Genomic DNA, 14,352 nt, shown 5'->3' with positions numbered 1-14,352 from the left:
AACTGCGCTGACCATTGTGGTTCAGCTGGTTGGGCGTAGTGTGACAAAGGGAAAGGTCACCGATTCAATTCCTAGTCAGGGCACAGGCCTGCGTTGCAGGTTCAGTCCTTGTTCAGGGCGTGTGTGAGAGGCCACCAGTCAGTGCTTCTCTCTCACATCGATGTTTCTCTCCCTCTTTTTCTCCCTCCCTTCCCCTCTCTAAAAATAAATAAATCTTTCTCTAAAAAGTCTGTGATGCTAATTGGCATATCACCTTTTAATACATAAATGACTGTCACTATTTATGTATCACCATTATAATTAGTATATAAAAAATGCATATGTTTGATGAAATCTTCAGGTAAATGCAAAATGGTACATAAAATAAGTCTTACAACGTTAAAGGTTATAATTTTCATTATTAAAACCTTCATGGTAATTTAGGGAAATAAAGAACTTTGGTAATGAAACTTTTTACAAAATATCTGACTAAGCTTAAGATAACACTAAATCATTACTAAACATTCCATTTAGGCTATTTTTAAATCATAGTTCCTAGAATAGATACAACCACCTTCATTTTATTTTCTGGACTTAGAGAAGAGTTCAGGTTTCTAATACTGGGTCTGTAGTCTTTTAAACTGGTGTTTGGTGCATTGAGCCATTTGGAAGAACCAGGAAGGTGACAGAATCATAACACGTTACATCACGCAGATTGCATGTAACCCTGCAGCCAGCAGCATTCATCCCAGGATATCTCTCATTATGATTCAGAGGCAGGTCCTGACAGCCAGCGGTTAGGGAGACCAGAGCAGCTCACTCGTTGTTAGCAGTCTCTCTCACATCTTCCCAGCAGCTGATGCCAATGTATGCTTAGAAAGAGAGCAAGAGGAAGGGAGTGGTGATACATAGAACTTATCATATTAGAATAAAATAGTATAATTCAATCTAATTAAGGAGAGATCTGTTATATTTTTAGTACCCTTAAAATTGCAAGTGATAGGAATAAATTACAGCTCACTTTGGAGAAAAGGAACTTTGTTTTCAGAAATCTTAGTCGGCCTAACACTGACTTTACAGCATTCTCAAATTTTGCTCTCTCTAAGCATATCAAGGTGGTTCTCTTAGCACCCAGAGTCTTATAAAGAGACAGTACTTCTTTCCCAGTACTCCAGGCAAAAGTCTTAAAGGGAGCTCTCATGCTCCCAGCATGAGTGTCTAAAGCAAGGCAGTGCGGTCAGCTCCAAGGCAACAACATCAGGTAAGATTTAGGTAGAAGGAGGGTTCCCGAAAGGAAAATTGGGATATGCTGGGCAGGCAAAAACAGTAGGTGTCAATAATACCTATTATAAATCAATAATTTTAATAACATTAAAATGAGAAAGAGCTTGCGCTATCTTACTTACTGATCTTGATATGTCATATAATTTTTTGCCAGGTAGGAGCAGCACTTAGACCAGCCTTTACTTCAGAGACACCACCCAATGTCACTGCCAAAGCATGTCAGGTAAACGCCTAAAAACATAAAGCTTAAGTAAAATCCCCTCTTTGGAAACAATTCTCCAATTTTTTGATACCATGGTTTTATATTATAGTTTTCTAACCATTAATCTCAGCTGCTGCTTTTACTTTTTATGTTTAGAGAATTTTTTTCTTTCATATAACTGCATGGTAATCCAGTATATGGATGAATCATAATTTATTTAATCAGTGACAGATCAGATTTTTTTCATCTCTTGCTGTTTTAAGTAGTGCTAGAGTGAAGGACTTTCTGCGTAAGTCATTTCACCGGGTGCAAGCATATCTGTAAAATAAAGTCTCCAAAATTAAATTGCTGAGTTAAAGAGTCTATTACAGGGGGTTTACAAGTTTCATATCCTACCAGTAATGTATGCAAGTACCTGTTGTCCCATCATTTGAGCAATATTATAAACTGTCACACTTTTCAGGTTTTTTTAAATCTATGTGATAAAGTAAAAAAGGTATCTAAGGATAGTTTAGATTTGTATTTCAAGTAAGACTGGGTGTTTTTTTAATGTATTGAAGAACTATATAATATATAATTCTCAACAGGTGCTTTTGTTCAAGTGGTTGTCGAATACTCAATATCCAGCCCTGAATGACCTGAAATGATTAAAAGCAGACCTGGCTTGAATTGAATTAATTATAAATATAATGAAAAAAACTAGTTTTTTAGTCAGGACTTTCAACTTTCTTTTATTCGGTTGTATTCAGGAAGTGTGTGAGTGCCTTCAATACTCAGAGAACCATCTTACATGTACTGAGTCTCTAATTTATCAATCATTTTATTTTATGTGTTCTTGCTGTAAGCCACTTGAAATTTTCTGAAATGAGACAGGAAGTGAATAAAAAATGGAAAAGGAAAAATAAATTTTCTCTAGAAAAAGAGAAATACTGTGACAACCGGAAAAACCATAACCATCCCTGATAATTGAGTAACTTTTTGCATTGAAAAATTATTAATGATGTGCCCTGGCTGGTGTGTCTCAGTGGATTGAGCGCCAGCCTGCGAACCAATGGGTCACCAGTTTGATTCCCAGTCAGGGCACATGCCTGGGTCGCAGGCCTGGTCTCCAGGAAGGAGCATGTGAAAGGCAACCACACATTGATGTTTCTCTCTCTCTCTCTTTCTCCCACCCTTCCCCTCTGTCTAAAAATAAATAAGTAAAATCTTTTTAAAACCTTCAAAAGAAAAGGAAAGAAAATTATTAATGATGCTTTTGTATTAGAAATTTAAAAGAAGAAATTTTTAATATCTTGTCTTCAAAAGGATCAAAATCTCCTTTTGGGGTTTAGTGCTAGGTGCCTTTAATTAACCATACAAATTTAGATTTTAAAATAATAAGATCAAACAATCAAGATCAGAGATTTAATTCAAATGTTAATCTAAACATTTATGAAAGTGATACCTTCTATGGCTTTATCCATGTAAATACCACCTGAAACTCTTTGATTTTACATACTAGTACCGGTTTCCTTGCATCAACCTTAGACTTCATATCCTTTTGAAATGGTAGCTTTAGAGGGTCATTATCAGCAGCATCCCATTGGGTTTCTTGATAGCAAGGTGATTTCAGGGACTAGATTCCTAAGGTGTGGGTGACCTTGACTGAACTCACAAGGGAAATATTGATAATTTTTAAATGTAACCTCTTATTTTTTTTTAAAACTAGGTTTGCAGTGCCTGGATAGCAAGTGGAGTTGTAAGTGACCTTAATGATCTCCGGAGAGTTCATCATTTGCTTGTTTCATCATTAACAAAAATACAAGCTGGAAAAGAAGCTCTAAGTCACTTATATAATGAAAGTGCTTCTACCATGGAGATCTTAGCTGTGCTAAAAGCCTGGGCAGAGGTTAGTACTTCTCAATTTATAATGGGAATTTTGGAAGTAGTTAATAAACACCTTAGGCCATAAACTGAAATTAACTTTTTAAAATACAAATAACTCCTTTTATAAGGTTACAAAAGGCTTTCAATGTATATTATATGTTAGCTGATACTTTGGCAAAGCATTCTGAAGTGTTCTTTATTTTCTGTTATCTGCGGCTTTCATCAGGGGCAGTCATGAGCCAGAGAGACTTTACAACAGCCAGTGAAAAACAATTTCTGTTGAAATCTGAATTACTAGAAATGTGGGTTTGCTTATATGTTCTATTAACTCTATAACACATATTTTAATTTTGTATACTGTTTTGTAGAATGACTATGAATGTTAAATAAGTCATTTCCTTTTCTAAGATTAAAGAAATATATAAAAATGCTTAACTTTTCTCCTTGGCCCCGTGACTCAGTTGGTTGGAACATTGTCCTGTGCACCAAAAGTTTGCGGGTTTGGTCCCCGCTGTAGCATATTCCTAGGTTGCAGGCTTGATCCCTGTTTGGGGCGCATGCAGGAGGCAGCCAATCAAGGTTCCTCTCTCACATCAATGTCCCTCTCTCTCTCCCCTTCTCTCTCCCTTCCTCTCGCTATAAAATCAACAAACATATCCTCTGGTGAGGATTTTTAAAAATGCTTAACTTTTCATTAGTTACTTTTCTAATCAGGGAGAAAGTTCCATTTTTTTTTTAATTTCCCATAGAAATGTTCAAGCAGATATGAAAGTGAATATAGTAGTTTAATGAACCCACTTATACCCATCATCCAGCTTTAGCAGTTACCAAACTTGGTTAGTTTGGGTTCATATATCATTTTAATGAATGTGCATAGTCTTACACTGCAATTGAGAGAATTAATCAGTACATAAGAAAGGGTTTCCTCTAGTACAGCTAATTAAAATCTGAAGATTTTAAGATCTTTTTTTTCAATTTTTAGGGTTGACAAATTCTTGGTTAGGAAGTAGTTTTGCCTAGATTTAATAAGCTGGGTCTGTGTTTAACAGTCAGCTCTTTATCCTTTTTTTTTTCATAACTGAGATTTTATTGGTTGTTTTGAGGATAAGTACACAGACATTTCAATTTGTATACAATTCTTAACATACGTACCAAAAATGTGAAGTTGTAAAGCTGCTACTCTTTTCTAAAGTTATCCCTGTGACTTTCCAGCTTAAAATTTGAAGACTACATTTCCTTAATGCAGTATCAGGTACCAATATCTGCAAATGTTAATGCGCTGTTACATCAAAGTCTAATTCACAATTTAATATCATATATACTACATAATTGAATTTTCAGTCTTTCTCAGCACATTAACAAAGTTACAAGGAAAGCTGAACTACCACACCAAAGATGTTTCAGAGTGCACAAAATTCTGGCAGGGAGATGCAAGATCAAGGAGTGGTTTTCTTTACGAAATAATTCTACCAAAAACATGAGAATAGAAGTAATTTAAAATATTCAAGACATAGTAAATGCAGGACTGACTCCAGATTGACATTTGGCATGCTGTATATTATACGATATAAAAACTACCCGCTCTATGGCATGTTACGCTGACACCCAAGAAAATCAAAGCCTCCCATATTCAATATCCCACTATTTTTCTGCTTGTACCAAAAAATAACCAGCAAATGATCTCACCTGTTTTAAAAAAGCATTTACACTAAAAAAAGGGGGGGGAGGGGATGAAGTGGAATTTCCCTCCTTAAAAAATGTTTTTAGAGCTATTTAAAAACTTGCATTTACAAAATAGTTGATAAAAATATTCCTCTGGCTTATCCAAAAAGGAAGAGAGGGACTATTGATAAGACATTATACATGATATTAATCAGACTTGGCTTCTTTTTTCCTGCTTCATTCATTCAAGGCTGAACCCTCCTCGTTTTTAGTTCCTCCATTTTCCACAGGCAAATCTTCTTTAGGTTCCTGGTTAGCCACTTCAGCCTGTTTTCTCTTTGCTCCCCTTTTCCCTTTTGTTTGCACTTTTTGTCTGCAGATTTATCCTTTCCTGGCACCTGTTTTGGCTTGGTTTCCACTTTTGTAGGAGCAGGTTTAGCTGACAACCTCACAGATCTCTTGGGCTCCTCCTTCTCTGTCCTTCCTCGGAGATTATCTTCCTCTTGGGCATCATGGCAGCGGGGCAGTCCACTGCAGGTGCCAGGGCCATGCAGGAGCCTTCGCAAACCCGAACTGCCTGGCTCCTGCCCCTTCTCCTGTTTCTCCCCGCCACCCAAGCTGCTAATGCTACTCCACCTCAGTGCTGGAGGTGGAAGGACCAGATGAAACCATGTTGGGAGCCCGCCTTCTCTCCATGGCTGGGTTCTCAGTCAGTTAGAGAGTCTTCCCGATCCGACCACATTTGCAGGTTGAATATCCAGCCAGGGCACAAACAGGAAGCAACTGGTGAATGCATAAATAAGTGGGACAACAAATCGATATCTCTCTTTTCCTTTCCCCCACCCCCAACCCTCCCATCCCCCTTCCTCGCTCTTTCAAATCAGTAAATTAAAAAAAAAAAAGGCTGTAATCTCCATAGCCTATTTTACAAATAATTATCGGCCTATATAGTGTTTTTTGTAATAATTTGAATCTGGGTTCTTGCTTAAGCCTATTACCTGCTCCTGTTTCTTACTCAGTAAAGAAAATGACTGACCAACGGATTCTACATAAAGGAGGCTCATAATAATGCCAAGTCCTTGGTATCAGATAATATTTGGAATTCAGATTTGAGAGATTTCTGGAAAGTAATACATTGCATATTCCATGTATTCATCCAGGAAGTCTAGGACAGTACCATGTAAACTATAATCAAACACATTAATGTATCTCTAATAAAATGTTTGCATATTCACATTGTGTTGGATGAATAGCCTCACATAAGTTCAGTCACTTTTGCCACCAGATTAGTTTTTCAGAAACTTTGTTTTTTCTCTAACATCCTGCAGTCCTATGAACAGTCCATGTTGAGTCTATGTATGTAAACTTTTTGTAGTGATTTAGTGGTAACTTTGAAAGAAAATACTTTAGTATTTCAGCCTACAGCAAATCAGAGATGGCCACCTGAAATTGAATGTTGAGATGAATTTTAAGGTCAAAACAAAGCTTCATGGGAGAATGTGCCAAGATCATTCAGTTGCAGCTGTTGTGGTTGTAAAAGTGCACAGTACTGGCATATTTATGAAGTATTGTTATCCCTAATGTAGCTTATTGAAGATAACCCTTTTGAATCTTCTCTACTCCATTTTCATGTATGTGGTTACACATGTATACCTTTTGATATCACAATGCATTTGAAGTTCAGTATCCTCAAAGGTAAGTCTGCCTCCTCAGAAAGATAAAAATATTACAGCACCTTTTCAGTGGTCTCAGGATCTTCCTATTTACAAATTAACTTTTAACAGGTCTACATAATCGCTGTAGAAAGACATAAAAACCACAAACAGCCTTTGAAGACTACCACCTTTTCAGAAGAGAATGATAGAAATGGGTCATACTCATCAGATGGGCTGCTTGACTTAGTCCACACAGACCTGGGCACACTAAGTAGGCTCTGGCTTGCTGCACTTCAGGATTTCGCTCTCTTAACTTTGCCTTCAGAATTTGCCTCTCAACTTCCTATTGAAGGTAATGGGATAAAATAAAATATTTACATAATTTCTAGAGTGACAGTAACTTTTCAGCACTTCTCTTTTACTTAGGTAATGTTTATCTGAAATATTTTCCTCAGAATAATTTTAATTCATGGAATGAGCATGCGAGAGTTGCTTCAGGTTAGACATACTGAAGTTGATTGGGTAGGTTATGAGGCATGCCCATCTTAACTCCCGAGATACTGCCAAATTGCTCTTCTCCAAAGAGGTTATAACAATTTATATGCTCTGTTTCACTACATCTCTCCACCATTATATGTTATCATACTTAATTTTTACCAATCTGACGGGTATGAAGTAGTGTCTCATAGTTTCACTATTTCCTTGACTGAGAACCTTTTTTCATAGGTTTATGGGCTAAGATTCTTCTTCATGAATCACCTAGTCACAATCTTTGCCTATTTTCTACTTGGTAGTTGTTATTTTCCTACTAATATGTTAACTCTTTATGTATTTTTAATATTATTCTTTTGTGGTTCTGTATTTTGCAGATATATCTCCCAGCTTATTTCTTTTACCTCATTAGAATTTTTATAATCAATCATTTATGATTTGTATGTTTGTGTAGTATCTCATAAATTTTTTTACTTAAGATCATGAAGACCTATAAGCTTCATAGTTTTGCATTTTACATTGTGGGCTTCAGTCCAACTATAATTTATTTGATGTGTGCGGAACGGGGATAGGGATCTAATTTTATAGTTATTACTATTACATTTTGTCAATTGGATATCTTGTAGCCATATTTAATCTTCATGTTATTCCAAAGTGGCTGTTTTTTTTCAAATTAGAATGGGAATTGGAATTACACACAGAAATAGGATATAGAGTATTTATTGTACTTTTCAATAGTGTAGAAATGGAAATAATCTGATTTATTGACATAATTTTTCAGCAAACGTGAATGACAGGCATAAATCAACATAAATAAATCTCAAAAACATAGTAGATGAAAAAAAGCAAGTTTAAAAAGGATACATATGATGCCTTGCGAGTAAATTTAAACACAAAATAATAGCATATTTTTTATGAATACAAACATCTGTTGTGCCAGTGTAAGACCATACTTAGGAGTAACCCACACTGACTTGAAGAAAGTGGTTATAGAAGGAAGGACAAGAATTAGTGATGTAACAAAGTATTAGGTTGGTGATATATATATATATATATATATATAGTCATTTTTATATATATATGCATATAAATAGGCATATAATAAATATATATAGGCATATAAATAGGCATATATATAAATATATACAGGCAAAATGTTACATTAATCTTGAAGGTAGGTAGGTAAGTGGGTGTCAGTTTTTGTTTAAACACACATACAGACATCACATACTTGCTTTAAAATATTTATGATTAAAAATAAGTATTAAAGACTTAGCTTGGAAAATTCTAATAAACGTGTAAACGTACATCAACCCTGTCCCCACAACTGTACTCCCAGTAGAAATAAAAACATCGATAACATAGCAGCATGGATGAATCTCCAAAAACATTGTCATTTAATCTATCACAAATAAGTGCATACTACCTATTTTTTCATTAATATGAAGTCCAAGGACAGGCAAAATGCACCTGTGTTAATAGAAGTTAGAAAATATTTGCCTTGCGGTATTGGGGACTGACTACAAAAGGGTCTTAAGGAAGCTTTGGGATGATGGGAATGGTCTCTATCTTATAATAGGGAAAAGAGAAAATGTAGGTTCTCTTACTCAACCTGAAACCCTTTGCTTCACCTTTTCTGTAAAGGTGGTGCTTTCTACACAGCAGAGACCAGTGAAAATGCAAAAGTGCATTATTCCAACTCCTGGGCACTTGTCCTCCATGCTGCAGCATTGTGGCTGACAAGCACAGGCTTTGTTGTTGCTGAACCAGATGAAGGAGCTTCTAATCTCTCAAGGCCTGTAACACCAACTTCCATGTGTCAAGGTTCATCATCTGGGACTACAGTAAAGTCTCCTGAGGATGTCTACACTGATAGATTCCATCTTATTTTAGGTCAGTAAAAGAGCTTACAAGCTTCTAACCCTACAGAGTTTTCCTTAAATTGTGCCTCACTGCCTATCAGTTCTTGGTGGCTATTATCTCGTTCTGTATTAGGTGTTAGTGATAGCCTTGATATAATTGAATAAACTTGTATATATTTTATAAAATTGCAAATTTCGTAAGTCTAGAATCCCATTACAAGGTGACTTCACCATTAATTCGAATTATAGAAATTGCAAGTTCTTTCCACAGAGCTTTTAAAAGACCCATATGGGCCCTGCCTGGTGTGGCTAAGTTGGTTGGAGCATTGTCCCATAAACCAAAGGGTTGCAGGTTTGATTCCCAGTCATGGTACATGCTTGTGTTGCAGGTCTAGTCCCTGGTCGGGGCTCATATGAGAGGCAACCAATTGATGTTTCTCTCACATTGATGTTTTTCTCTCTCTCCCATCCCCTCTCATAAATAAATAAATAAATAAATAAATAAATAAATAATCCATGTGGTACAATTGTTCTGAATTTCTCAGTAGTATATATATAAAAATAACAATGTACTAAAAGGTCATTCCCCTCCGCCTTTCCCCTTCCTCAAGAATTGCAAGGTTTAAGAAAAGTATATTCAAAGGTAAAGAATTACAAATATTTTAGCTCTCCCAAGATAAATGAGATTTTTACATTTATGAAGCTTAACTGATTTTTTGGCTTTCCTAGAACTCTATTTTTAAAGTAAGGTATCTTTCAAAGGTACAATAAGTTTTTAGAACAAATGTAATAAATGTTATTCATATTTTACCTACTTCATTCATTACCAATAAAGAAGTTATTGATTAAATGAAATGTGAGTCATGGAATTTCTATTATTCCTTCCCCAGTCAAGCATGACCAGATTTCCTATATAGTTGGGTATATTAAAAATTTCCTTTCCATTTGTCTTGAAATGAGAGCTTTTTAAAAACAGACTTTCATAGAATGAAGGATAACAGTTATTACGAGCATCAGCTGTACAATTCGACTACCTCAGTTCAGATTCTTGATGTAACTCATTGTAACTGACCTTGTACAGATTAAATTACTTAAACCCCATGTTCATTTCCTCCTCTCTAAAAAGAGTGGTTAATAATAGTACCTACTTCCTCAGGTATTGTGAGAATACAATGAAATTATGTACGTAAAGTACAGTGCCCAATACATGGTAATCACTCAATAAATTTTAATTGGAATAGAGTTAAGAAACTGCATGTTATATTCTCTGAGACAATTTGTTACAATATTTGCATGGGTTTTTTTTTAGATTTTATTCATTTATTTTTAGAGAGAGGGAAAGGGAGGGAGAAAGAGAAGGAGAAGTACGTCAAAATTTGGTCTTGCGTGCCCCCATATGGGGACCTGGCCTGCAGCCCAGGCACATGCCCTGACTGGGGATAGAACTAGCGACCCTTTGCTTCACAAGCCAGCACTCAGTCCACTGAGTCCCACCAGCCAGGGTGTAATATTTGCCTGTTGGCTATTTCATAGCAACTACACAATAGTGCACAGGCCTAAATGAGATTATTCTTTGTGTACAAGCATGTAAAACTAAACTATTAAAAGACTTGCCTTAGCACTTACTTGTTGAGAACCCTAAAGTTAGTGTAGCTTGTTTGCGTTACGTTTTGTTAAGCTTACTTACACATCTTATCAAAACGAAAAGTTATTTAACTTCACAAACTAAGAATCTTAAAGAAGCCTCCCTCTTTTTCTGCTCTCTACAGGAATCTGTGTGGAATTTCTGTGCTCCTTGCGCTCAGAGGCAACCATGGAAAGCATTACTGCTTGTTTACATGCATTGCAAGCCCTTCTTGATGTCCCTTGGCCCAGATCTAAAATTGGCAGTGATCAGGTGATTTAATTGTTTTTTGTTAGGCTTCTAGATTTTAAGGAACAGAAGCATGTTGAGGTTACTACAGCAAACAAAGTGAACACAGAGAAGTAAAGAGAAAACTAACCAGCTGCACAGTGAGGTGTCAGAATTGGAATGCCCTCAGAAGCTGTACTTTCCTGGAGCTCTCTTGCCTCTGCCACTCTCTGTCTCTGCTTCTGCTGCACTTCTCTCTGCTGCCACCAGCTAACCACTGTGTAAAGCAGCTCTTCAAACTCTACAATGATGGGAAGGTTCTGTGTTGCATTATCCAGTATAGTAGCCACCAGTTACAGGTGCTCTTCTTTCTGTGTGCTTCAGTGCACCCTGCTCCTCATATTCATCTGTTATTTTATTTTTCATTTCCTTAGGAAATAATCTGCTTGGTTCATGCCGTTACTGTCTATGGCTATTACAAAGTATTCCTGTTGGCTGTGTTCCCCTTCTAGGTCTTTTAGGAGACTGCTGACTAGCCTGTAGGTGGAATCAGACATTAATATCTGACTCAGTTGTGACCATGGTAAAAGGATCACTATACAAAGTGTGGCACTTCCTTTAACTGCTTTCCCAAAAGCAACTGTGCATTGGGCAGGCACCCTCAACATCATGTAGTACCAGTATATAAAATTTTTATCATTGACTCTTGCATGTTAAAAGACATGGATGGTATGATTTCCTCTCTATATATGGACTATTATTCACCTTATTAATACTATTGTTTATTAAGTTTTAAAGTATGAATCAGGTTCCTACCTGACTTGGTTAGTACTTCTATAAATTTTAAACTTTTTGTGCTTATTTATTGTGTATGTTAAAACAATTATTATAATGATAGATTTACTCGGTTATTTCCAAAGATGAAAGAAAGCCACTAGAGTAACCAGTAGAAAGAAAGGGAGGAAATGAAATATTACTTGTCCCATGTATTTTATTCTTAGAGAGATGTCCATTCTGTGCTTACTAACTTACCCACTTCTAATGTCGTACTGCTCTATTATTTTTTATTACTTTAAAAAAAAAGACTTCAATGTAAATCTGGCAATCTCCATGGCAGTTCTTGTATTCTTTTAGCCAAATTTCTTATCTTATTTTGAAAATTTCCTTTTCTGTTTTCCCAGTTTAGGACCTGTGTGAAAATGACCTTTTGTCACAGTGCCATCTCCCACAAGATTGGACAAAAACCAATCTGGAGTTGGTTTAAAGTGGAGCAGGTGTTACATAACTTTGCACTGACACCTTTATTTTTTAGTGAGCAATTTGTTACATTCTCTTTTTCTGGATTTTGTCATAGAATTTAGCATTGTTTTTTGTTTTTTTTAGGAAAGTATTTCCCATACAATCTCCCCTAAATGTTTTCTGATAGGACTTGGGTATCGAGTTGTTGAATGTACTTCATCGAGTAATTTTGACCCGAGAATCACCTTCAATTCAATTGGCTTCACTTGAAGTGGTAAGACAGATTATCTGTGCAGCTCAAGAACATGTGAAGGAGAAAAGACGAAGTGCAGAAGGTGAATGTTAACCCACAATGCCAAATTACTCACATAGCATCATTATTTTTTAAATTATTGCTTATGTGTCTGTGTCATTCTGTAATCTATTATGTGTAGCACAAATGAAACATCTCTAGATTATGGCTGTAAGTTCTCCCATTCACTTTTACACGTAAGCTTGGCTATTGTCAGTAGATGAACTATTACTCCTTGAGAAAGTGAGAATTTTAACAAAACCCTGGAAGAGAAAAAAGTCCCATATTCTGACCGTTTCTTACACTAGCTTTGAGTGTACTAATGTACATGGATAGAACAACTAACAATTTTTTAATGACTTAGGTTTTGCAAAGTGATTAAATGGCTTATTTATAAGTCTAATTCAGTATTGATCAGTTTATCACTCAAGATTATATTTGACTACATGTAACAGAAAACCCAATGTAACCATGGATTTAAAACGCAAGGACTTATTTTCCCATCTCAAAAAGTCTAGAGGTAGGCAGTCCTGGGCTGGTATGGCAGCTTCATGAAGACATCAGGGACCTCGATTCCTACCTTTCCGTCTTAATGTCGCAAGGTAGCACTGGAGCTCTAGCTATGAGGTCACAATATTAACAGCAAGGAACATTTTAAGGCCAAGAGGTTACCAAGGATTTTTTTTTTTAAGTCATTGCAGTAAGAGCTCATAATAAAGACAACTGCGTTTACCTTCCTGACCACTTCCTCTTTCGATCTTTAACACTCAAGACTTCAGCCATTTGAATGTGTTGCCTACAACAGAAATGAACAAAATTGCCATCTACCAGAAGCAAAGTAAATATGAAGTATTATTCAACACCATTCTTTTTGTCTTTTAGTTGATGATGGGGCTGCTGAAAAGGAAACCTTGCCAGAATTTGGAGAGGGAAAGGACACGGGAGGACTTGTGCCTGGGAAGTCTTTGGTTTTTGCAACACTGGAATTGTGTGTATGCATTCTAGTTAGACAGCTCCCAGAACTAAATCCTAAATTGACAGGTAGCCCTGGAATAAAAGCTACAAAGCCACAGATGCTGTCAGAAGATGGAAGTAGATTGGTTTCAGCTGCATTAGTTATCCTCTCTGAACTTCCTGCAGTGTGCTCTCCTGAAGGTACGCTGTGCTGTGTGGTTGCTTTACGTGGCCTGGAAGGAGAGAAATGGTTTTCATAGCTATAGGAGATAATGGTTGCTAATCCTTTTCCATTAAACCAAATCTGACCCAAAGGTTTGGGTAATGTTATTAATCCTCTAAGATTAACATTGCATTCTAGTAATTTGTTTTACTAAAAGGGTGAAAGTAAATGTAGAGACAGCATGTACTACAGATGTGTTTTTTTATGGTTGACTATTTTAAACTGGTCAGTGGCACTGTTCAATCTTGAGCATTCTTTTGATATAAAATATCTAATGGACTGTCCCTACCTCAGAGATGACAGAAGTTTGTCATCATATCCAGTTCTGTTTGGAATCAAGTCCATACTTCTAGTACAGCATTTTAAGGCTCTCAACAGGGCTCTACTGAGTCACTGCCTCCTCTTCATTCCTTCTGTGTAAATTTTAAACCCACAAGGCTTCATGCTCATCCCTTTTCTGTGCTATTGTCCACAGTGTTACTTGATCTGAAGTGACCCCATCCCTTCTTTTCTGTGTAAAATTTTGCCTTCTTTTGAGGTTAAGCTCCAGGCCTACCCCTTCTGTGAAGCTTCCCTATATATACGTACGTGTGTGTGTGTGTGTGTGTGTGTGTGTGTGTGTGTGTGTGTGTTGCTTCCATATGTAGATACATAGTTTTTATGTGTCATATAGAGGTGTAACTGTAATCGATCATTATATAGAAAGCAGATAAATATATATTCAAACTTATTTCTTATTTCCAAAGGAATACTTTTGTCCTTTAGGAAATTTAACACATAATAGATACTC

At 36.3% G+C, this 14,352-nt stretch overlaps 1 protein-coding gene and 1 pseudogene across 3 annotated transcripts in view; one reads left to right on the top strand and one right to left on the bottom strand.

Moving 5' to 3' along the window:
• HEATR5A (HEAT repeat containing 5A) overlaps nucleotides 1-14,352 on the top strand; it is a 111,806-nt gene that overhangs the window by 85,045 nt on the left and 12,409 nt on the right. For all 3 annotated transcript variants that reach the window (XM_054577916.1, XM_054577915.1, XM_054577914.1), the window contains 7 exons: nucleotides 1,418-1,486; nucleotides 3,174-3,353; nucleotides 6,778-7,000; nucleotides 8,785-9,033; nucleotides 10,772-10,899; nucleotides 12,281-12,428; nucleotides 13,268-13,540. In XM_054577916.1, coding sequence (XP_054433891.1) covers nucleotides 1,418-1,486; nucleotides 3,174-3,353; nucleotides 6,778-7,000; nucleotides 8,785-9,033; nucleotides 10,772-10,899; nucleotides 12,281-12,428; nucleotides 13,268-13,540 — 1,270 coding nt within the window. The remainder of the gene's footprint in view (nucleotides 1-1,417; nucleotides 1,487-3,173; nucleotides 3,354-6,777; nucleotides 7,001-8,784; nucleotides 9,034-10,771; nucleotides 10,900-12,280; nucleotides 12,429-13,267; nucleotides 13,541-14,352) is intronic.
• LOC129074187 (non-histone chromosomal protein HMG-14-like) lies at nucleotides 5,201-5,599 on the bottom strand (annotated as a pseudogene).

This window comes from Pteronotus mesoamericanus, unplaced genomic scaffold, assembly GCF_021234165.1.
Source record: "Pteronotus mesoamericanus isolate MK-2021 breed Mesoamerican mustached bat unplaced genomic scaffold, CSHL_Meso_final contig_46, whole genome shotgun sequence".
Taxonomy (NCBI): domain Eukaryota; kingdom Metazoa; phylum Chordata; class Mammalia; order Chiroptera; family Mormoopidae; genus Pteronotus; species Pteronotus mesoamericanus.
Note: the sequence above shows the minus strand (reverse complement) of the source record. Positions and strands in the feature narration are given on the sequence as shown.